Genomic DNA, 24,826 nt, shown 5'->3' with positions numbered 1-24,826 from the left:
ACCCTGGGTGTCGCCCCTTCGCCCATATGGTCCTCAGTGGTGATATTGGAATCCTTGAGTGCTTTATCACAGTTTTCCAGGCCCCCAACCCTCTCCCATCAGAATGAAAGGAAGACTCAAGCTTTTCTTCTCCAGCAAGAGGAAGAAACATTTGAATCCCAAGAAACTAGGTCAGACTAAGCCAATCCTTATACCATTTTGTACCATCTTCACCAGATGAATCTGTAATGCCTCCTCCATCTATGGTGGATGGCTTTTGGCAGTTCCAGGATCTTGTTAGGCGAGTGACAGACTCCTTAGATACCTTGTTGAGGAGGTCAGAGAATCCAAACACAAGCTGCTGGATATCCTTTACTTCGCAACACATCCAGAATTGCCCTTCCTCTCAACAAGGCTCTCCTGGAACCTTCTAAAACCATTTGACAAACCCCAGCTACAGTAATGCCCACATGTCAGAGGACTCGGGGGTCTTATTCTCCCACCCTCCACCTAACACTTGGTGACTGATGCAGTTAATGAACGGGGCAAGCAACATTGTTATAAGTCCTCCCCATTGGACAGAGACCAGAAGTGCCTGGCCCTGCTGGGCAGAGATTCCTGTTCATCAGCAACCCTACAGATCCATATTGCAAATTACTGGGTACTGGAGGCAAAATACGAATACATCAATAAACTATACAAAATTAGGATAATTTAACACCTTCCTCCTAACCCAAAGGGAACAATTGCAGGCCACTATTGTTGACAGACAATTACTGGCCAGGACATTTCTTCAGGCAGCTCTGGGTGCTGCAGATATTGTAGCCCCCTTGAGCTCTACGGCAGTAGAGCTCAAGGGGGCTACATGCTTACAGCTTCCCCAGAGAAGTCTAGAATATGGTGGTGGAGCTTCCATTTGATGGACTGAAGCTGTTGGTGGAAAATACCGATGAGTTTTTTGCATACCCTTACGGATTCCAGGGCCACATTACACTTGTTAGGTATCTACACTCCTACAAGCAAAAGGAAGTTTAGATCACAAATGGCTCAAAGGTGATGCAGTTCTTCCGGTTTCAGAGGGTGAGAGAGCCTCTTGAAAGACACAGGTTTCAGAGAAAAAGATCTAACCTATCTGATGCATCTGCGCAGCAGGCTTCTTCATCAAAGCATCCATTTTGACCGGGTGGTTGAGGGTTCAAACCTCAGACTTCCATTAGCTTGTCAACTCCAGTGTTTTCCCCATTTCCCCCCTTTGGAGACAGAGTCTTCCATTTCCAACAAGCCTAGGAGTGTATCACCTTGGACAAATGGATGTTGGATGTAATATCGGGCAGCACCACCCATTTTACCTCCCTCCTGCCCCCTCATTCCCCTCTTCTGTCCTTCATGGATCCCTCTCACAAGTCCCTATTAGGACAGGAAATAAACTCTCTTCTTTGTTTAGGAACGATAGTCTGGGCCTTGTTCAGCACAGGGGGAGAGGCTTCTATTAATGGTATTTCCTTGAACCAAAGAAAAACAGAGGGTGGAGACCCATCTTAAATCTAAGGCTCATAAACAAATTTGTGAAATCTAAACAGTTCAGGATGGTGATGTGGGGAGCTATAATTCCTTCTTTAACGTCAGGGGTTTGGTTTTCAGCCATTGACCTTCAAGATGCACAGTTCCATATAGTGATGTACCTATCTCTCAGAAGGTTCCTGCATCTTGTCGTAGGCCAGGCTCATATTCGGTATCGGGTGCTCCCGCTCGATCTCTCCTTAGCTCTGTTGGTGTTTCAAAAGGTTCTCTTCGTGGTGGCTGCCTACCTGCATCATCGGGTGGTCATAGTGTTTGTGCCTTGACAACTGGCTGCACAAGGGGTTGGACATACCAAGAGGTGTCATCTGCCACAGCAAAAACGCTTTTCTTGTTCTTAGACTTGGGTCTTCAGTTGAATGTGGAAAAATCCACACTGATACCCATTCAGAACATACAATTTATAGGGACATTCATGGATTCTTTAGCAGACAGGACCTTCCTTCCCATGGACAGGCTTGTGACATTATCAGACCTTGTCAGAATTATTCAAGGGAGCCCCCAGACTTCAGTCATAAACAGTCTTCAACTCTTCAGTCATGTGGTAGTTTATACCATTGAGACAGAACATGCGAGGGTACACCTTTTCTGTTTCCAGGGGTGGCTTGGATCAATTTACTCGCCAAACAAACACAGGTGTCAGTTTCCCAGCTGGTGAAGCGTTCCCTAGACTGGTGGAAGGTTCTTCGCAGTGTAGGGGCAGAGGTTTCTTTTCTTAAACTAGCCTTCCTAGTGGCTATTACCTTCACCCTGTTGATTCAGAAAGACTGGGGCCTTTATGGCAGACCCTCCTTTCACAATTTTCTACATGGCTAATGTCCTTATCTGCATCCCCGAGGCCTTCCTAAAGTGTCTTCTGAGTTTCATCTGAATCAGATCATTTACCTACCAATTTTCTTTCCAAAAACCTCACAAATCCAACATGGAGACAGTGCCCCCTACTCTAGATATCAGAAGGCCATTATCTTTCTATCTATATAGGACTAAACCATTTAGTAAATCCCATAGGGTGTTCGTTTTGTTTGCAGACAGATCAAAAGGCTCTGCTGTTTCTAACCAGAGGCTATCAAAATGGATTTCAGGGCTGCTTATATAGTTAGTATTGCCAGCATTCCACCTTCTGGAATCTTGTCCGCTCACTCCACAAAATCACAATCTGCAGAGCTGCTACATGATCTTTGGTACATACCTTCTCCAGACACTCTGTTAATCGATGCCTCCAGATCTGAGGCAGAAGTTGACAGTGTGGTTCTTTCCTCTGTAATGGACTCGACTCCAAAGCACCCTCTTCCTGATTGGATACTGCTCAGGAGTCACCTCAAATGGAGCACCCATATTGACACTACTCGAAAGAAAGGTTACTCCCCCTTTGCAGTAACCGTAGTTCTTTGAGATGTGTTTCTGTGGGTGCTCCACTACTTGCCCTCCTTCCCCTTTGTTCGGAGTTTGCTTCTGAGACTCGGCATTGGAGAAGGAACCCGGGGGTGGTTCGCCTGCACAGCCTGATATAGCGTTGATGTGGGGCACAGGAATATCAATGGCTCATCCATGGGCTGAACAGACACTTAATGAAAATCTCCAGTCACAGGTGCATATGCACATCTAAAATGGAGCACCCATAGGTGGACACATCTTGAACTACAGTTACTGCACTGGGTGGGTAACTTCTTTGTTCATTCCCTCTAAAGCAGTGGTCACCAACCTGTCAATCATGATCGACTGGTCAATCCTAGAGACTCTCCCAGTTGATCGCGATCTCTGGTGGTGTAGTGGGGCTGCTGCTAAGGCAGGTTCCCTGCCTGCCACGGCCCCACGCCACTCTCTGAAGTGGCCAGTGTGACCCCCATATGGTGGGGGAGACAGGTGTCTCAGTGCGCTGCTCCTGCCTGTAAGCACCGACCCCGCAGCTCCTATTGGCCGGGAACTGTGGCCAGTAGGAGCTGCGGGGGCAGTGTGTGAAGCCACGTGCCCCCCTCCCGCCCCCCAGGAGCGGCACGGGGCCGGGGCAGGCTGGAAGCCTGCCCACAGTAAGTGCCACCTGGTGGGAGGCCGCACCCCTGCCCGGAGCCAGCACTCCGAATACCCTCCTGCACCCCAAGCCCCAGACCTGAGCCCCCTCCCAGAGCCAGCATCCCAAACCCCCTCCTGCACCCCAAGCCCCACCCCAGCGCCAGTATCCTGCACCCAAAGTTCCTGCCAGAGCTTGCACCCCTCACCCCCTCCTGTACCCCAACACCCTGGTTCAGGCTCAGCCTGGAGCCCCCTCCCACACTGCCTAGAGCCCACACCCCGTCCCCGGCTCCAGCCTAGTGAAAGTGAGTGAGGGTGGGGGAGAGCGAGCGATGGAGAGAGGGGAGGATGGAGTGAGTGGGGCTTTGGGGAAGAGGCAGAGGAGGTCATGGATTGCCCTTAAACTCAAAAGGTGATCTTGGGGGCAAAAAAGGTTGGAGATCACTGCTCTAAATCATCGGGCATTGGCCACTGTCAGACAGGGTAAAAAGCTAGATGGACCATTGGTGTGACCCACTGTGGCCATTCTTAACTGTCCGTTTGGTTTCATTGTTGGTCCTGATGCTCCACTAATGCTGTGGCTCAATGATCTGATTTATTAATTTTATACCGTGTATTATTTAAGCACCATTATATGGGATTGAACATTCTGCTGGTTTGAGGCTCAAGCTGGATAAATTCAGTCCTGGATTAATGCTAAAGCACTGCTAGTCCTGATCTACTAACATGCTATCCCGCCTTTATATCCTCCTGTGCACAAGACCCTAGACTGAGGCTGACATGACAGCCTCCAAGGTATGATAACTTGAACAAACAGGACAGGTCTCCAGTAGTCTTACATAATCACTTCTAGTCCTGGTAGATTGCAAAAAATTGGACCTTAGAATCACATGTTTTTGATTGCCCTCTTGCTTTTTCCTCCACTTTCTGATCATTTTCTGTTGCTAACTTAAACCGGTAAAACTAGAAATTAATAACTTTTGCAATCTAGAAAGCTTGAGGATGCAGCTCTCAGGTAGCTAATGCTGTTTACTATTCATTTCTGCATTCTATGGGAGATGAACTGCTAAAATTATCAGTTGAAATGATAGGGGGTGAAGAATATGGTAGCATTTTCTGAAATGCTTCCAATTCCACACTCAGGGCCAGTTAGACAAGCAGAACTGCAGGGCCTCAGTGCATAGATGAGATGATGTTCAAAGGAGAGATTTAGGTTTATTAGCAACTCTGGAACTTTTGGGAAAGGAGGAACCTTTACAGGAAGGCTAAACCAAAACAGAACCAGATTGTTCTAATTTTATATGCCGCCAATCATAGAGGAGACTTTAAACTAAGGGCTGGGGGAAACAGACAGATGTGGAGGTGCACACAGTTCAGATATCCCTTAGGTGAGGATTTATTAAAGGGGACAATCTGTATCCTAGTAAATATGTCATATAAAGACAGATACTTAAATATTGACAAATTTAAGTGCTTGCATACAAATGCCAGAAGTCTAAATACTAATATGGGTAAACTTGAGTGCCTGATATTAAATGAGGATATTGATATAATAGGCATCACAAAAAACTCAGAACAATGATAATCAACAGGACATGGTAATACCAGGGTACAAAATATATAGGAATGACAGAGTAGGTCATGCTAGTGAGGGAGTTGCACTGTATGTGAAAGAAAGCATAGTCAAATATAGTAAAAAACTTAAATGAATCACTGTACCATAGAGACTCTCTGGATAGAAATTCTATGCTTGATTAATTTAAGAGTATAGCAATAGGAGTAGACGACCAACCATCTGACCAGGATGATGATAGTGATTGTGAAATGCTCAGGGGTATTAAAGAGGCTACAAAAACAGAAAAACCAATAATAGGGGGTGATTTCAACTATCCCCATATTGACTGGGTACATGTCACCTCAGGATGGGATGCAGAGACACAATTTCTAGACCACATTAATGTCATCTACTTGGAGCAGCTAATCCTGGAACCCACAAGGGAAGAGGTAATTCTTGGTTTAGTCCTAAGTGGCACACAGGATCTGGTCCAAGATATGAATATAGTTGAACCGCTGGGTAATTGCAACCATAATGTAAATTTAAAATTCCTGATAGAGAGGAAAATATAAAAGAAGCTTTTAACTTCAAAAAAGGGGAACTGCACAAAAATTAGGAAGTTAGTTAAAAGGAAAAGTCGTGAATGAAATGCCTGCAAGCTGCATGGAAACTTTTTAAGCACCATAATAGAAGCTTAAACTAAATGTATACCCCCCCCCAATAAAAAAAAAAGCAAGAGGACCTAACAAATGCCACTATGTAAAAGAGGAGGTTAGAGACAGTCTTCCTTTAAAAAATTGGAAGTCAGATCCTACTGAGGAATATCGAAAGGAACATAAACTCTGGCAAATCAAGTGTAAACATATAATTAGGTAGGCCAAAAAAGAATTTGAAGAGCATTTAACAAAAGACACACAAACTAACAGGAAAACATTTTTAAGAACATCAGAAGCAAACAATCAGTGGGGCCACTGAGTGATTGAGGTGCTAAAGGAACACTCAAGGAAGACAAGACTCTTGAGGAGAAACCAGATGAATTCTTTGCATTGATCTTCACTGCAGAGAATGTGACTGGTAACAGAATGGCAGGTGAAATTCAGCATTGATAAATGCAGAGTAATGCACATTGGAAAACATAATCCCAGTTATACATACTAAAGGATGGGGACTAAGTTAGCTGTTAGATCTTGGAGTCATTGTGGATAGTTCTTTAAATCCATCTGCTCACGCTGCAGCTGCAGTCAAAATAATGAACAATGTTAAGAACTGTTAGGAAAGTGATAGATAAGGCAGTAAGTATCCTAATGTCACTATATAAATCCATGGTATGTCCGCCCCCTGAATACTGCATGCAGTTCTAGTCGCACATCTAAAAAAAATAAAGATATATTAGAATTGGAAAAAGCACAGAGAAGCGCAACAAAAATGATTAAGGGTGAGGAACAACTTCCATTTGAGGAGAGATTAAAAAGAGTAGGATTGTTCAGCATGGAAAAGACATTACCGGTGGAGATATGATAGAGGTCTATAAAATCATGACTGGTATGGAGAAAGTAAATAAGGAAGTGCTATTTACCCCTTCACATAATGCAAGAGCCAGAGGTCACCCAATGACATTAATAGACAGCAGGTTTAAAATAAACATAAGGAAATATTCCTTTGCACAATGTGAATCTTGTTGCCAGGGGATGTTGTGAAGGCCAAAATTATCACTTAGTTCAAAAAAGAATTAGATAAATTCCTGGAGGATAAGTCCATCAATGGTTATTAGCCAAGATGGTCAGAGATGTAATCCCATTTCTAGGTGTCCCTAAATCTGTGACTGCCAGAACCTGGAACTGGATGACTGGATGGATCATTTTGAAATTGTCCTGGTCATTTCCTCAGAAGCATCTGGCATGGACTGCTGTCAGAAGCCAGGATATAGGGCTAGATGTACCATTGGTCTGACTCAGTATGGCCATTCTTACTTTCTTAAGTAAAGTGAACATAGATGTGATTCTGAGAGCCCAGGTATCTAATTAAATAGTAATGTGCACATTCCAATTTCCATTGTGTTCTATAAACAGTCTCAGAACAGGAACCCTCACAAAGGGAGACTTTCTCCATTTAATGAAAGTATTTTTTTCAAGTTTCTTTTAACTTCACTGTCCTTAAAACATCAAGGATTTGTAAACTTGTTTGAACTTCCTAAATAGTTTTAAAAAAAGGTTGCTCATTAATCATTGTTGTGTCAGTTTCTATAGCTTGTTGAAAGCTCAGCTCTGACTTGCCAGTTGTAGTATTACTTTACAGCAGAAGACACTTGCAAACACCATAACTAAAGAACCTTAATTCTAGTTTAATTCTCAATCCTGGGGATGAGGAGTATTCTTTGCACATTTAGAAGGGTGAAGCCCCAGTGTGTCGTGGTGTTACTTTTAGGATAGTTCTGTCTCCATGCTTTTTCTGTTTTCCTCACTCCTGTTCCATGTGTTTCTAGCATGTCCCTAATAAGTTATAAAACGAAATGTGTAATGTTACTAGTGCTGCTTGTTTGGCGTGGTTCCAAGTAATTATACTGGTAATCCAGACCCTTCATCTAGCGTGTGGGCGTGCTCAGCCTGAAGTTCTTTATTCTGGAATAACACAGACCTTGCATCAACAAATGTTGAACAAGATCACTCGGTTTAGGCTTTTGGGAGGGTGGGTGGAGAGGAAGCAATCACTAGTAACAGGATCATAGCAAGTGTGAACTCTAGCTGTCTTCACACGCATGAATTGCTTACAGGAAAACTTCTAGTTTGCATTTTCATGTTGCAATGCTCTTATTGGCTCTGAAGTGGGCAACCACTGCCAGAAACTTTGAAATGTACTGTTACATGAACAGGCTCTTAGTTGTAAGTTTCCTTATACAAACTCCTAATCTCCAATTGTGGTGATCAGTGTTGTGTTCTATGGTAGTTTCCAAGTAGGAAACTTGCAACAAAAAATTAAACTTGAGTACTTCTACCTGCAGTATTATTAACCTGACAGGATGTTTCTTTCCGCAGCGGGCCCAGGCAGCTCTGCAAGCAGTGAACTCTGTTCAGTCTGGAAACCTGGCACTGTCAGCCTCTGCTGCTGCAGTGGATGCAGGAATGGCAATGGCTGGTCAGAGCCCTGTCTTGAGGATCATTGTGGAAAATCTCTTCTATCCTGTCACTCTGGATGTCCTGCATCAGGTGAGATCATGCTCAAATTGCCTCTTGCAGATCAATATGGAAGAAATGGCAACAGCTGTTTGTATGGAGCAGTGTTGCTTTACCCAAAACCTCCTTCATGTGATCATCCCTTCAGTTTTTTCTCCTTTGTCTTAGGTTAAGTCCTTGCATCTGGGAATGTTTACAGCTGTAAAGCACCATGTACATTTACAGTGATACATAAATGTGTTTTAGCAATGTAAAACACAAAAGCATCTCAGAGAATCCAGATAAACTGTTGGCTGGCACATCAAAATTTTCACATTGCCAGCTGTTTTTAAAGCTGAATAGTCAATGACGAAGTATTTGACAAATATTAAATATAGAGGCATTTCAGTTAATAGCACTTCCTGTAGTATCCTCTCATTTTTAATTGCCAAGTCACATTCACAGTATTGGATTGCATTGTATTAATTTGCTAGTGTTCACTCCCCACCTGAAATCTAGCTTTGTGAAGTCTATTGGGGTGATTGGTGTTCAAGACTTGTGGCCCAATAAACACAAGAGCATCCTTCATGCAGTGAAGCAAAAAATTCTGTCTAGGAAAACTTTGAAGTGTAGGCAGTGGTAAGGAAGACTACACTGGGCAAAACTGTCTCAATGAGAGTACTGGTAAAGTTAGGGAGTTTGTGTCAGTGAAATAGTGTCATGGCTTAAACCAGGAAACTTTAGTTGATGGGCATTACATATAATGCTACTAAAATGTGCCACATTTAAATTCTTGTAGATGCTGTCAACCATAACAAATAAATTAGCCTGGTTTAGTTGCACAAGAGTAAAAATTTGTTTCTATTTTAAAGGTATGCTTTTGTTGCACTTGTGCTACACTAGTTTTTTTAATTGCACAGGGCACTGGGGACAATTTTGCTCTGTTCAGTGTCTTTTCAGTTTAAAATGCAAAGCTTGATTTTTGTATGTGAAACATCCTTTTTCTTCAAACCCTCATTTAAAAATACACTAAGTGCAAATACTACAACACATGATTTAACAGCACCAGTTATCCAGCTAGAAGTTGAGTTTAAAGTAATTTTGAGAAGAGCTACAAAGAGTCCTGTGGTACCTTATAGACTAGCAGATGTATTGGAGCATAAGCTTTCGTGGGTGAATACCCACTTCATCAGACACGTGTAATGGGAAAATTCCAGAGGCAGGTATAAATATGCAGGCAAGAATCAGTCTGGAGATAATGAGGTTAGCTCAATCAGGGAGGGTGAGGCCCTCTTCTAGCAGTTGAGGTGTGAACACCAAGGGAGGAGAAACTGCTTTTGTAGTTGGCTAGCCATTCGCGAAGAGCCACACTTCAAAATAGTAGCTGGTCGTGATTCGGAAACAAAGGAAAAGGACCTAATTGTATCTTTTAAAAGGTAGCTAGTTATGCATGCATAATATTTTTCTCATGTTGGTAAGCATGCGTGCAGTGGCACGTACAAAACTGTCATAGACGTTTCTATTCGTTGGAGGAAGCATTCAGGTCTCTTTTGTGAAGAATCCATATTAAACTGTTTACCATACAGGGTATTAGTCACCTTGACTGCAAGAGAAAGATGCAAATTAAAGTTACCAGTTATTTAACCTAACAAAACAGGAAAGTGCCTTTGCTTAAACATCTTTAACTCCAGTGGAAGTAAATAATTTAGTAATTTCCTTGAAGAGTTATTTCTCTTAGCAGGGTTTCAGCATTATCGTACTAAAGTTTTTTACACAGGAAAGCTAAAATCATGCATAATACAGCTTTGGAAATTCAGATTCAGTAAGCCTTTGCAGAGATCCCCAAGCCATTCATTAAACAGAATCAGAACATAGTTGAGAAATATGTTTTAACACCCTATTTCCTAGGTTACTTTTCCATTCTGATCTTAATAAAAATTAGATTAAAAGATGAAAGTGGCATTATTTGCAGTTTCTTATTGTGAAAAGCAGAGATACAAAGAGAAAACAACTATTAGAAACGTGAGATGACATGGTATGCAAACTCTATCTTGCAGATTTTTTCCAAGTTTGGCACAGTGCTGAAAATAATTACATTCACCAAGAACAACCAGTTCCAGGCCCTGTTACAATATGCTGACCCTATGAGTGCTCAGCATGCCAAACTGGTGAGTACACTGGCAGCTCCACACACCTAAACTCGTTAAGGGATGACTTGTAAAAGAAAGGGTTTCAACAGATCTAGGAACAGCTGTGTCTTGCTTCTGTCACATGGAAATGTTCATAATAGTACAGGGTCAAATTCTGCTCTGTTACACATGTGCAACTGTTTCACTGAGGTTTTCTGTGTGTAATTGGGAGAGACTTTCACCAATAAGTGCATTGAAAGTGAAATTTTAACAGTCAGTGTCAGGATCTTGTTAAATAATTTTATAGCATGTTATCTAAGCAAGCTATTTGCGCTTATTCTTACAGTTTTAAGATGTCTGAATAACTATCCAAGTTAATCAGATTTGTTCTTTAGCATAAAGGTACCTTTGACAAGGTAAAAGAGCTCTGGTTTGTTTTTCTGCAGTCTTTAGATGGGCAGAATATCTACAATGCCTGTTGCACGTTGCGCATCGACTTCTCCAAACTCACAAGCCTCAATGTTAAATACAACAATGATAAGAGCAGAGATTACACACGACCAGATTTACCTTCTGGGGATAGCCAGCCCTCTCTTGATCAAACCATGGCAGCTGCTTTTGGTAAGAAAGCCCCTCTAAGAATATATTGACTTCTTCCTAAAAGTCTGTGTATTGTGGGCTTCAACATTCAGAACTTGAGTCAAGTAGTGAAGGTATCTGAGTGTTGACACCTCACAAATCATAATTGCTCATTGCACTGTTGATTCAAACCACTTTCTGTACAGAATGAGATGTGTTGTTGTTCCCTGAACAATACTAAGTATCAATCTTTAGTGGAGTACATCTGGTTCCTCCTTTTCATTTCATAATGACCCCCTCTATAGTGAAATTAACTGTTGGCTCTGAAACTGCATTTCGCAATGCGGAATGTTGGCATTAACCCATGAATGCGTTTTTAGCAACAGCTCCTTACCTCCATTCAGAAGAGTTTCAAATACTGTCTATGGGGGTGAGTCTCTTTTTCCTGCCGGTTTGATTTGTGCGGTAACCAAGACTTCTTGTGTCCAAAGTTGGATTTACTGCTTAACCAACAGATTATTCTGCATTGGATCAGTCAATTTAATCTCCATTTAGTCTCTTTGGTGGCATATAAGTCTTAAGCTAATAACATGGAACACTAATATGGTTGTACTAAAAAAAAAAAAGACCATGCATCTCTGATAAGCCATCTCGCTTCCCTTTACCAAGAATCCTTGCAGATGCTTGTCCATTTGCTGTGCTATTAGTGCCACCTGCTGTTCTGTGAATGATTTGGAGTGACTGGTGTTACTAGTTATATCCCTGGCTCTTTGAGAATGGTGTTATACTGAAACTGCAATGACATAGGAAAAAGTAGCAGACTTTTCAAAAGTGCAAAGTAGGTAGAGAGAACTGTTTTTTAATTGCTGCTTCAAAGCTGGAAAGTGGCTTCAAAGCAAAACTTGGAATAGGAAACTGGTTCTTGGCATTCAGTGGTGACACTCTCTTAAAAGAAACGTTTAGCAGCTTCATTGGATTTTAGAGACGGTTCTAATTTTGTGATGTGTCTAGGAGCTTAGTCTGTCCTCCGTTATGTACATGTCAAGACGTGACGAGACAAACTGGCTGTCTGAAGTGGGGTTGTCTTGTCTATTGGAATTAGATTCATAGACTTACGGTCTTACTCTTTCTTTCACAGGAGCTCCAGGAATAATTTCTGCCTCTCCATATGCAGGAGCTGGCTTCCCTCCTGCCTTTGCAATTCCTCAAGCAGGTACTGTATTTCAAACATTAAACTTGAATTCCTTAGGTTGCCTGGCCATTGCTAGAGCAGTGCCTTTTTAAATGTTTTGTCACTGAACAGCCACTTCGACCCAAGTTGTCTCAAGATCATTAGGTTAGAAAAATAAATATTAATTCCCTCTGAACTGTTAAGTCTGTGTGCTGATTACAGGGTATAGAATGAGATGGTCCTGTAATAAGTAGACAAAATGGGGAAATGGAAGATACTGAAGTCCTTGAAGCCATCTACATGGACAAGTGTGGCTGTAGTAAATGAAGTAATCAACGTAGTGGGAGGGGAAAGAAGGCAAGACACAAATAGTCATGAGTAGTATTTTGAAAATCCAGATAATTACATCTGTTTCTGAACTCTCTACCAAGCGTAGCAAATTTGGTATGTTAGTGGCACTAGAATTTTAACTTTATAGCACTTACATGAAAGCTTCTTCTGAAACTGGAAACCCCTTTCCATTCTGTTTTAATACTTTTAATTGAATAAAGTTCATATTTAAACTTAACTGTGGTAAATAGACAGCCCTATGAACTTCAGGGCTCATTGCCGATATCAAAATGATGCATATATGACCGAAGTGCCAATTTTAATAAATGTCATTCTCAAACCCTTCTCAGTTTTTGGGTAGTAAATACTTGTATTGAACTTCAAATAGTAGGCTAAGCAGTAGGTTGGCTCCTTTTTACTATAGTAAACTATGGAATGAGTTACCAATAAACTGTAGAAACAGCATAGCTAAATGGAATTTGAGATGTCTATGGAAAAATTTAGTCATGAACCAGGTGGTCTGTCAGGCCATCAATTCCTCTTTAATGTGTCATCCCTCTAAGGAGGTTGTACATATGCCCTATAGATGTTTTTAATCATTTATGAAAGAAATCAACCAGTAGCTCTATCAGTACTTAAAGATGGAAAGCTCTAAATTGAAAGGAGTCTGTGCTGTAAAAAAACAAACACCTCGACAGTCTCAGAGCCTGGGTCAGCTGTTCCTGGCTCCAAAATCTGGCGAGGGGGCGTCTCAGAGCTCAGGCTCCAGCCTGAGGGAGAACATCTCTATTTTTAGCCTTGTAGCACAAGCCGAAGTCAGTCGACCCAGGCACTGAGACTTGCTCCTACACAGGTGTTTTTTGTTTCAGTATAGCTGTACCTTTAAAGACATTGTGATGTATGTTTGATATTGTGAGCATCGCATACCTACAATGAGCACCATAGAAATGCCTGTACATAAAATTAATCCTTTCTCAGATTGAGTAATGAATAACTGGTAGGAGTGTATAATATTTGTTTTCATTGCATGCATGGTAACCGAATGAAGCACTTGTAGCATGCATTGGTTGGAATAGTGTTACAAATGCACTGCTTGTAGTACCCTTCCTGCACCCACAGAATTGAGGCTTTGCACTCATACAATTCTGCAGCCTGTGGAACATGTAAAATATTAAAACCAGCCAGATCACATCCAGAGGCATCTGTCATGCAGCCGGCACCACAAGAGAGCGAAATACACTGTTAGAGGAACCGATCAGTAGTATCAGAATTGGAGGCACTTGTCATTATTAAAGTAAATGCTTTTGGACTGTGATTGGTGGGGTTTGAAGCGCTACCTTCTAGTGGAGCGGACACATTAGAGTACATGCTGTTAATTTCTTTACTGGCTAATATTCTTTAATTTCCAGGCTTGTCAGTTCCAAATGTTCACGGAGCACTTGCTCCTTTGGCTATCCCATCAGCAGCAGCTGCAGCGGCTGCAGCAGGACGGATGGGCATTCCCGGCCTCACTGGGGCAGGGAACTCCGTTCTGCTGGTTAGCAATCTGAACCCTGAGGTTAGTGGAGTTGTAATTTCATTTTTTCTCCTTCCAGTTACCTCTGCTTTCACTTTCTGAACACTAAGATTGTGGTGGAACTTACTGAAAGTGAAATCTTACTGTGTCCTAAAGGAAACGGCAAAACTAGAAAAGCAGATGAAATGTGCTCTGCCAGTGCTCTGCTCTTAAATCTCAAAGCAGATCAATACTCTAGCCATTAAAGGGAAATGGGAAGGTCTATCTTTTAAATTGAAATCTTCGCTCTTCCTTGGTTGATAGCCAAGGGTGTTGCCTCTCTGCTCTGGTCCCATAAAACTACAGAGTGTGTCCCTCCCTTGTTGTTGTTTTTTTACAATCTCCCACCCACTCCCATGGATCTTGTGTGATTTGGGTCACAGAATAGCAAAGTCCCTCCCTTCCTTCCTTGGTATGTTCTAATTTTATACATTAATTCAGAACTACAGAGAGAGTTCATTCTGCCCTCTACTCTTTCTGTTTAATGTCTTGACCCCCGCCAGCTTGGCTTCATTGTACCTCTGCAGTGTTCCCTCTGCCATGTGCTCGCTCGCACATGTATTTTTTTTCCTTTCCAAGATTCCTTGAAGTTTTTCTTTATTTATGCTCTTAACTCACAAATTTACATTTTCAATTCCATTTAACTTTTCTCAGAGTTGAAAATATTTTGTTTTTTTTAAATGAAGGCAAGTAAAATTGGAACAATCCTTCTAATAAAAAAGGATGAAATATAAAAGATCATTTGATAAGAATTAAGTCAACTTTTGGCTGCTTGTTGGATTGAAAGTGTAGACTATATTTCAGTTTGTGTGCATTAGAAGATAAGTCTATACTGCCTGAAAAATAATGCTTTACTATATCTGGTAAGATTGTCCATAAAACTTAATTCCTACTATGTGTAATTATAAAACTTTTATCAGTCATGTCAAAGTAACTGTAAAACCTCTTTTGCTTCAAAAGAGAAGTCTGGATGAGATAAGGAATAATCAAAATATTTAATTAATTGATTAACAAATTTAATCTATCAAATTTCAGATTATTCTTTTCACCTGACTATCATTACGGTTTTCTTCGGGGCATGAGATAATGCCAGTGGCACTCTCAGGGTGCTCTGATTACAGGCTAGATCTTGTCCCTAGAGTGGAAATTCTTCTTATGTTAACTCCTGAAGCATCAGTGACTTCCTAAACAAAACAAATGGAGAGCCCCTTAACTGGCAAAGGGCTGGCATTATAATTTTCAGATTAATATTGTGAAATTAGGTGCACTTTGATTCCAGATGTTGTGTTATGCTCAGGTGTCAATGACAGGCACAGCATAATCCATTTTTCTGTATAGGCATTAAAAATTTGGAATTTTGATTAAATTTTTGTAAACTGACTAGGCTTCTAAAGAGCCATTTCTGAACAGTGTGAACTGTACTTTTTGCCGAATGTAGGAATTAAGCAATTACGTCATGCCTTGCATTTTTTGATGCCCTCTTCACTATCCATCCAGCTTGTCTTTGGGTTAGAGAGACTTTGATACTTATAGTGAACTAACAGACTTAAACTTTTTTCACTGCTTGTGTAATCAGTATTTTAGAAACTTACCTATGCAACAACTAGATAGTTAAGAGACCGTATTTCCCTGGAGTGACACTCTCACTCTAGGAATATGTGAAATTTCTTTCTAAATCCTAAGAGCTAAAGTGGGATAGGTAGGGAGAAGTCCAGATTTCTCCCATTTGCATTGAGTTTCCATGTTTATTGTAGACCGTGTGTGCTGGTGTTTGCCTGCAGGTTGAATTATCATTGTGCCCTGGGAGGACAGGCTCCTCCTGCTTTACTACCCTTGCACACTGACCTCTGCAGTAAGAGACTTGCTTCATTAATGTGTTGAGTATGTGGAAATCTCAGTTCCCCTCCAGTACCTGTGGTAGTGTCCCCTTACAGCAGACACGTCTCCTTTAGCAATTCATTCTGATACATAGTTAGTGGTGCAGCAGTTATTCCAGTTCATCTTTGGCTTTGGAAGCAATGATTCATGTCGAGACTGCACTCCTTTAGTTTAGTTGCAGTGAAGTGTGCAACACGAATCCTCTCCACTAAACATTCCCATGTTAAGCAGATACTTCAGAGTGTTGTCACGCTAGTTTGACCGTTAGTACAGGTTTCACCCTCTTTTAGAGGCCAAAAACGTCTTGAACCATTGCTTTGAGAAGGACAGTTGGGATATCATTAATGTTATCGTTCTAGAAGTCACTCCGCAGTGATACGGTCTCTTACTTTCTATGTATATCTTAAGTAAAAATGCTTTTCTTTATCATTGTGTTCCACTAGGTAAAACCTATTAACTATTCCTGTAAAACAAGTATTGTATGTAGAAATCTGTAAATCTGACTGATGGAACACTACATATTCCTTATGTATTTACTGACCTGTGTTTTTTGCTACTTTTTCTTTTCTCCCCCATCCCTGAATTTTTTTCTTCCCCTGATCCGGAATTTCTTTGCCAACTGACTGCACGGTACTTCTGCTTCCTGTTGTTGCTTGAAACAAAAAAAATAAAATAAAAAAAATATCCCCCCTCCAAAAAACCCTGCTCTTCGGAAACCAACCTGCCCTTCAATATTAACCATCTTGAAAACTTCATCATCCATCAACCAATTTCGCCATTTCCTGCGGGGACTCTGCCCTTCCTCGTTGTGGACGATTTGTGCAACCTCGCTCTCCCCTTCGATTCCTTACCTCTTCCCTGTCCCTCCGCTGCCTTGCTCTGCTGTTCTCTAAAGAGAGTTACACCCCAATGCCTCTTTATTCTTTTCGGTATGTTATTATTCACACTTTTTATTACCTTGTTTTTCATTTATTTGAGATTACTTTTTTGATACTTCAAAAATGTACAGTTTGCAGTTTGCCATTTTTGAATGCATAATTTCATTTTTTTTACATTGTTACATAGTTACATAGTTTGCTGTTTAGTTTAGTTTGCCTTTATTTTTGTTCAGTTATGCATGGTTTATTGCTTTGCATGTCTTTTTATAGGAGTTTAAAATTTGTGGTAGCATGCTAAATTGTCCAGTTCAATCCTTGGGCAGTTAGATTTTTTTCTTTTTGCCGAAACCCAGTATCTGTTTTCTTTAATGTATTGTTCCATTATTATTCTGCTGTATATAAGTTTCTCCCCCTAAGTAGAGCAGAATAAGTAAACTTGGTTGGAATGAGATCAGACTGGTTGTGGATGATTGTGGTGTTGAATTGATTTGTTATAAAGTTGGATGAGACTTTTCTTTTCCTGCCTAAAGACTTTTTTTTCCTTGTCTCCTCACTTTCTGAAGGAGTCTATGGTGATGTGCAAAGGGTGAAGATCTTATTTAATAAGAAGGAGAATGCCTTAGTTCAAATGGCTGATGGAAACCAGGCCCAGCTTGGTAAGCATGTTCTGTTGCATCGCTCTGGTAGCATAATGACAGGTTTCAGAGTAGCAGCCGTGTTAGTCTGTATCCGCAAAAAGAACAGGAGTACTTGGGGCATATGCATCCGAAGAAGTGGGCTGTAGTCCACGAAAGCTTATGCTCTAATAAATTTGTTAGTCTCTACGGTGCCCCAGGTACTCCTGTTCTTTCTGGTAGCATAGTCGTCTTTCATAGCATTGCTGCTTGTTTAAAGGTTTAACATCCAACTAAGGATCATATTGTTATGGCAGTCAAGTTAGCAATAAATCAAAACAACACCTCCATGGAAGAGTGATAGTCAGTACTAATGATGCTCTTCAAAAGGTGCAGAATAAGTATCCATGCGCTGAATTGCTTTCCTACATAGTAGGCTGGGGTTTGGTGTTACACTCAAGTAGATAGTCTTATGCCGGACAATCTGCTAATTGTAAAATGAGAGAGGGCAAAGAATATAAAAAGGCGCAGGTTAATAAATAGTAATAATGATAGGTGTCTTGGTGTTTGGACAGTCTGTAGAAGGAAGTGGATTTGATTGAAATTCTAGGTTTGGGTTAAACGTCAGCTTTAACTAGTCTTTCCACTTCTGTTCCCCTTACGCTATTTTTAATTGTTGTAGCAATGAGTCACTTAAATGGTCAGAAGCTTAATGGGAAACCCATCCGTATCACCCTGTCCAAGCATCAGACAGTACAGCTTCCCCGTGAGGGACAGGAAGACCAAGGCTTGACTAAAGACTATGGAAACTCTCCTCTACATCGTTTCAAGAAACCAGGCTCCAAAAACTTCCAAAATATCTTCCCGCCTTCTGCTACCCTTCACCTCTCCAATATCCCGTAAGTACCCATGTGAGGAATGTACATATGATCTGAAAAAGGGACACACTTTGCAAGTGGAGAGGATATTGGGTACCAGGTTCTGTGGAGCATTAATTTAAGATCTGCATTCTCTAGGTATAGCAGAGTTTGGCCACATTCATCTTTAAAACGGGGAGAGTCAACTCTTGCACATGCCTAACTTGCATTATGTCAACTCATCTAGATTTCCCCACAGCAGTTCTAGTTCTAAGGTCCATTTCTTCCAGAAACCGTAAGACAGCAGCTGTCCAAGTTGGTCCCCTTAGTCGTCAGTCCTTGATTAGGTTTGTGCTTCTATGGTTGATCTTTTAGAAAATAATTTGATATTGGTAGCACTTCTTAAAGTGATTTGCACATGTCCATTCAACTTCAGGTGTGTATGCGTCCAGTGAACTTGAGTCAGATTTTTTCCCCCTAGTAGTACCTTTGGAGTGGCACCTGCTTGGTGGTATAAAAGGCAGAACTATCCCCGACCCCCCTCTCAGTTCCTTCTTACCACATGTGGCAGTTGGAGCATTCTACCTTGCTTCTGTGTTTCCCTCTTTTTTAGCATTTCTATTGTATGTGGTTAGTACTCGTTAATAGTTGATAGAACTACAGTAGGACTATAAACTACACTAGTGATTTCCTTTTTGTTCTAGTATACTTAGTGTAAACTCCTGGTTCTTGCGCGTTTGAGGTACCAACACATGGTGCCATGGTATGCTTTGGTCCCCAGGCTTCAAATCTTGAAAGATGCAAGAGGCTGATGCCTGAAGTGTCTAGGAGAAGCACACACCAGGGCGGGTGCCACATCTGCACCGTATACTTTAAGCCCAGAACTAAAAAGGACTAGCCAGTCACATCAAAGCACCTCTTTATGGAAGGAACCCTGTTTCCATCTTCGTAACCTTTCCGTTTGGGGTGGGCGTCGAATGCCTCTGCTTCAGTTAGCAGCACTCCTCCAGTCATGGCAGAGTCTCGGTGCCAGTCATAAGGATGAGAAGAATGTTAGGAGAGCATTAGCATTTCACTTGGATAGGCCTAAACAGTTTAGCTTATCCTCACGTTTGTGGTGGTTGCGGACAGGATGAAGGGCCTTCCAGTCTCATCCCAAATAATTTTGTTGTGGACTTTCTCCTGTATACATTCGTGACGTGACATGACATGGCTGATGTAACTCCACCGAACAAGGTGCTAGCACATTCAGCAAAATCACAAGCAGCCTTTCTAGCTCCACTGCTTGTTCTGGACATTTATAGAGCTGCAATTTGGTCTTCAATACATATTTCTGCTTCTCATTGTACCATCTCTCAGCAGTCTAGAGATGGTGCCAGATTTGCATATATAGTCTGTCATCGTTCAGATAGACTCTGATCCCACCTCCAGATTGAACAGCTAGTGAGTACCCTGAAGTAGAACAGAGATGTGAATCACTTCCAAGAAGAAAACTGTTACTAATGTGTTCTGTAATTGTTGTTCTTTGAGATGTTGCACGTGTCTATTCCACCACCCACCCACCTTCCCCTCTAAAGAACTGAGGGAGTCAGGTGTCAGCTATGGCCTTTTATGTCAACACGCAGCAGCGCGAGGCAGAAGAAGGTGCATGCTCTGCCCTGTTGGTACTGCTAAGGGGAAAATATCTAACACTGATGCACTGGCCATGCACACAATTGAAGTGGAATGGACATGGGCAACACATCTCAAAGAACAGTTATAGAATAGGTTCATAACTTTTTTGTTTTTTAATAAAAAAGAGTTACAGCTAAATCTCAGGGCTCCTGTGAACTGCTTAGTGGTGGCAATAAGGCAAATTATAGTAACCTAGAGGTCAGTTTATTTCTGAAAATCTTAGGGGAGAGTCTCCTACATAAGTCATGTTTTTGGATCTATGATTGCTTGTCTGCTTTTATTTTGGGGGGTGTTTTTCTGCCCATGGCAAACCTTAGTAGCTCACTTCTGTGATTCAGAATGTTGCAGCATTTCAGGGGAAATATTTCCAGAGGGAGGAAAATGTGTAATAGTGGCAAGGCAGGAGCGCATAGTCACTCTGAAAAGTATGCGTATGCAAGACAAGCATCAAAACTTTGCAATTCTAAATTCCAGCAATGTTACCAGAATGCTTCACATAGTGTAAAGTAATGACTCACTCATCAGGAGTAGGGGGAATGCCATATTCCATTGGTAGCAAGAAGAAATGCTTATCCATTGTTCTACAGTCTGACATCTTGAATGCCAGTGCAAGAACGACAGTAGAAAAGAGTTCAGGAAAGGAACTCGTAAAATGTATAGTTAAGACATAAATTCCTAGTTCATACCCGTTGACTGGAAAACTGACTGTAATTTCTTGACTTTTTTAGACCTTCGATAACTGAAGAAGACCTTAAGATGCTGTTCTCAAGCAATGGTGGGATGGTGAAGGGATTCAAATTCTTCCAGTAAGTCTAAGATTTTAAAACTGTCCTCTTGGGAGAAAACTGGTAAAGCTAAATGAAATCTACCAGTGAGTTCTCCACAAATTTGAAGATGCTAAAAGCACTGGATAGTAACTGTCTCAGACCAGAAATTTAGCTTGGCTGAATTATTGGTTGTATGGAACTGTCATTCCTGGATATCTCTGGGTTAGGGAATGGGGGAAAGGATAAGTACTGCACATAGTGTTGGAGATGAAATTTAGTCTAAGATTACTGGGTTGGTGGCTTGGATGCATGTTTTCATTGTAGAGACTACTCAGTCCTGTGGGAGGAAAGGAATAAACCTTTTTAATGAGCAGTTTTGCCTGCTGAGATGTATATTTGGCTTTCAGCATCAGACAAGAAAACGTCTATTGAGTCAGCAAGAGTGAGGCTATACAGACGTAGTACCAAACGTGACCTAATACTGACTGACTGACTTGTCTTGGCAGGAAGGACCGTAAAATGGCTCTAATCCAGATGGGCTCTGTGGAAGAAGCCATTCAGTCACTCATCGAGCTCCATAATCATGACCTTGGTGAGAATCACCACCTGCGTGTGTCCTTCTCAAAGTCCACCATTTAAAGCTTTGGAAGGCATGAGACAGAATGGACCTGACTAAAACCTCATAGGTTCAGCCCTGACCTTAAAGGGCTGAATGCTAGGAGACAACTTCCATCATTCCAGAAAAAAAAAGCCACTTTAAAAATGCAGCTGAAGTGACCTTAAAGACCAGAGATTTTATTTTTTTAAAGAGAAATCAGTTTACCGGTTTTTAAAAAAATTAAATCTAATTCATATTGCTAACCTTGCGGTGATGGGATAACAATCTTGATGGCTGTTCAAACAAAAAAATCACAAGTTAAAGTTTACACTTTGGAAACTGCTCTGGGAATTTTCCTCTTCCTCCCTCCGTCGCGTCCCCCTCAAAAAAACAAACCAACAAAAAAAAAAAACTGATTCTAACAAGCTTATCAGGTTTCACATTGATGCCTTTTTTATTTTCTTTACCCATGCAAGCCTTGGAAGACCCAGAAACCACTGTGTGAATTCACATTAGCGCCTTTGAGTCCGGATCTTGCAGGAGATCCTAACCCACCCAGTGCAAAGGGTTTTAGGGTAATGTTTTCTAAGCTGCGCATCTGCTATCCTGTGCCTTAAATTCTTTTTATTGGGGAAAGAACATCATCTGAACTGTAAAGATTAGATTGGGGGAGTTGAGGAGAACAAGTGAGTTCTGATTGTTGGATCAACTCGTAATGAAGGACAAGTGAAGCTGGCAGAGTGGATAAAGAAAATATTGGGCTTTAATTCCTTAGGCAATTGATTGTCCCACTGTCCATGAAATGTCTAATAATCTGCATAGTATCATGTATCTTCTTGCCACTTTTCTAGTCCACATGTGGTTTTACCTCCATCTCTATACTCTTCTAGGTGGGAGTTAATTATGCTTGGTTGATTTCATTCAAACTAAGCAGAAAGGTCTGCATGGGGAAACATTCCTATGGCCTCGTTCTATTCCAATGTTGGTAGCAAGGTGACAGGCTCCCTCTTCACAAGAGCCTTGATCAAGCTATAAAATTAACCACTGTTGGAAACTTGTGAAGAAAACAAATCAGTATGAGCTTGTCTGAATTGTACATAAATCTAAACACTTGACTAGGATTTGAAGAATTATTGGATATCCCATGGTTAGAAAGGGGTTTATCTGAGTCACCTTCATGCCCCTAAGTTGACAATTAACAAGACCAGTGTAGCTCCGCCATCATTCTTGTAGCATGTCTTCAGCGTTTGAGCTTTTGTTTTAATCCTTGTATTATACTTTTTGATGCAGTTGCTGTCATCTGTACCTAGCAATATTTCCAGTTGACCAAATATTCTAATCTCTTTATATGCAAAAGAAATAGTTTAAGTAACTTTTTTATAGATCAATAAGATGATATAAACGTAATCTAAATTTACTCCTTTTGTTGGTATTACCCTTGTATACTGTACTTATTTTATTCTTTTTTTGTAATTGAAACTGTAGGGCAGGAATTTAGTTTCAGGCTGAGGTCATGACTGAGGATGAGTAATGTAATGAAACAGATACAACATGTTAAGCTAAGCAGAGCTTTTTTAAAAAGCAAAAGGTGTTCAAAGTAGTGAACACCAGTGACTTCTGATTACGATTGAGTAAATGGACCAGGCTAAAGTTTTTACTTTTTTTTTTTTTTAAACCTATAAGCCCAGATCTTTTTAAGTTATAGGAAGGAAATTTGTTAAAAGAAGTAGAATGCGGCAAGTTGGTTTTTTCCCAATGACAAAACCACTGTTAAACTGAAATACCATTCCTCTGGCTTACAACTCTTTCCCGTGCCGTTCTGCCTTCTATTTTGTATAATCCGATGTTGCCTTACATTTCCCTTTAACATGCAACCTGTTTGGATGCAAAAATAACAATAATCTTATACTTTTTTCAGGGTTTTTCTGCAAATAGTGGACCAAAGTTTGTTTTTTAATTGTCTCTCTTTGTGTTGCAAGTTATGTTTTCCTTGCCTAGCATGGAAGCTCCTGACTTGCCTGTCACTGAGGGGTTGGAAAAGTCTTAACCTTTCTTAGTTCCTCTCTGAGCTCTTGTGGTTGTGAACTATGCTGGAGAAGTGTGTAATGTCTGAGTGAGGGTTCAGCTTGGGTTGCTGGCATGAGCTTGGTAGTACTGGCCTGCCTTATCTCCATCTTCTCCTTGCTTGTGGCTGAAAGGAGTTAGAAGCCATCTTAAATGAAACAATAGTGTTGCCCACAGTTTCGAGTTGAAAAAGGGCTCCGCTAACAAGTAGATGCCGGCTCCAATTACCATAGATCCTCATAAGCTTGTTACAGAAAAGTCTTATGATCTCCTTATCTGAAAAGGTCCAGATTTCCTTGGCCAGCATCTTGCACTCAATAGAGCAAATTAACAGTTGTTCTAGTCATTGCTAACAACCAGTTAATTTGCTTCATCTCGCTTCCCTCAAATCAAAAACAGTAAAACAATTTCCCTTGTAGCTAGGGGACACTAGCTATTGAATGTGTACCCTTGAACATGCCACAGGCAGCATTCTACCTTGAAGAGAGATCCATGCGCAACCCAAGTGGAACAGCTGCAGTTTAATTTTTAAATGCATTCAATCAACCTCACCCAAGAAACTGGGAAGAGGCTTATTGGAATGAAACCTGTTTGCTAGCTGCTAACATTGGATCAGTCAGCAAACAGACTATATATTTTGTAAGATGCAAGCAAATGAATTGAGGTGACCCCAGAACCCAGACAACTGTGGGTTTATCCTTTGGATCCCTATGTTTGCATGTAAAGAATGAGTAACAAAAGGGTGTAAATATTTATAATTTTTTTATACCTGTTGTAAGACATGAGGGGGCAGCAAAAACCCAGTTTTTTATGGTGAACAGATGTATTGTATATTTTGATAACAGCTATTACAGGTTCAGTATTGTGGGAGGGTGACCACACACAACATCAAAATTCCATTGCCTCTTTCAAAGAATGTTTGTAATGCAAAAAGAATTGAAATTAAAACTATTTTATAACAAACTTTGTACCTTTCTGTAGATCTATTATTTACTGTTCAGATTGTAGAAAGCAGTTATTGGCCAGTCTGTACTTGTGCTTTCAATAAATTTCTTCTGTATTCTTTGCTTCTGATTTTCCTATCTTTTTATTGTGCTTTTTTTTGTTTTTGCTTCTGATTTTTCCTTCTAATGTAATTTCAGCTGCCTCATTTTATATAACTTTGACTTTCGCATACCTCTGGGCTGGTGGAGTGTTTACACTAGCGTTTTTGACTACGCTGAGTAAAGGGTGATGAGAGACGGATTAAGAACCAGAAAGGACAAATATAGCATATTTAAATAATCCGCTCTAAACTCTTCACACTCCAGTCCTTCCATGTTTGAATGGGTGAAGTTCAGAGGTATGAGGTTACAGGGTCCTTAACTGATGCTCTGCCTTTGTCACATTCCAACACTTTTTACTTCATGTTCCTAAACTTTCCATATACTCTAGCTAATATCCATGGAATAACCTAACCTT

At 40.9% G+C, this 24,826-nt stretch overlaps 1 protein-coding gene across 2 annotated transcripts in view; it reads left to right on the top strand.

Moving 5' to 3' along the window:
* Positions 1-24,428, top strand: part of PTBP1 (polypyrimidine tract binding protein 1) — a 50,158-nt gene extending 25,730 nt beyond the window's left edge. For both annotated transcript variants that reach the window (XM_034755537.1, XM_034755538.1), the window contains 10 exons: positions 8,155-8,325; positions 10,329-10,439; positions 10,847-11,021; positions 12,118-12,192; positions 13,890-14,038; positions 16,809-16,842; positions 17,355-17,447; positions 18,088-18,304; positions 20,665-20,742; positions 21,210-24,428. In XM_034755537.1, the coding sequence (XP_034611428.1) occupies positions 8,155-8,325; positions 10,329-10,439; positions 10,847-11,021; positions 12,118-12,192; positions 13,890-14,038; positions 16,809-16,842; positions 17,355-17,447; positions 18,088-18,304; positions 20,665-20,742; positions 21,210-21,342 (1,236 nt within the window). In that variant the 3' untranslated portion in view covers positions 21,343-24,428. The remainder of the gene's footprint in view (positions 1-8,154; positions 8,326-10,328; positions 10,440-10,846; positions 11,022-12,117; positions 12,193-13,889; positions 14,039-16,808; positions 16,843-17,354; positions 17,448-18,087; positions 18,305-20,664; positions 20,743-21,209) is intronic.
* The last annotated feature ends 398 nt before the right edge of the window (positions 24,429-24,826 follow it).

Source organism: Trachemys scripta, chromosome 22, assembly GCF_013100865.1.
Source record: "Trachemys scripta elegans isolate TJP31775 chromosome 22, CAS_Tse_1.0, whole genome shotgun sequence".
Lineage (NCBI taxonomy): Eukaryota > Metazoa > Chordata > Testudines > Emydidae > Trachemys > Trachemys scripta.
Note: the sequence above shows the minus strand (reverse complement) of the source record. Positions and strands in the feature narration are given on the sequence as shown.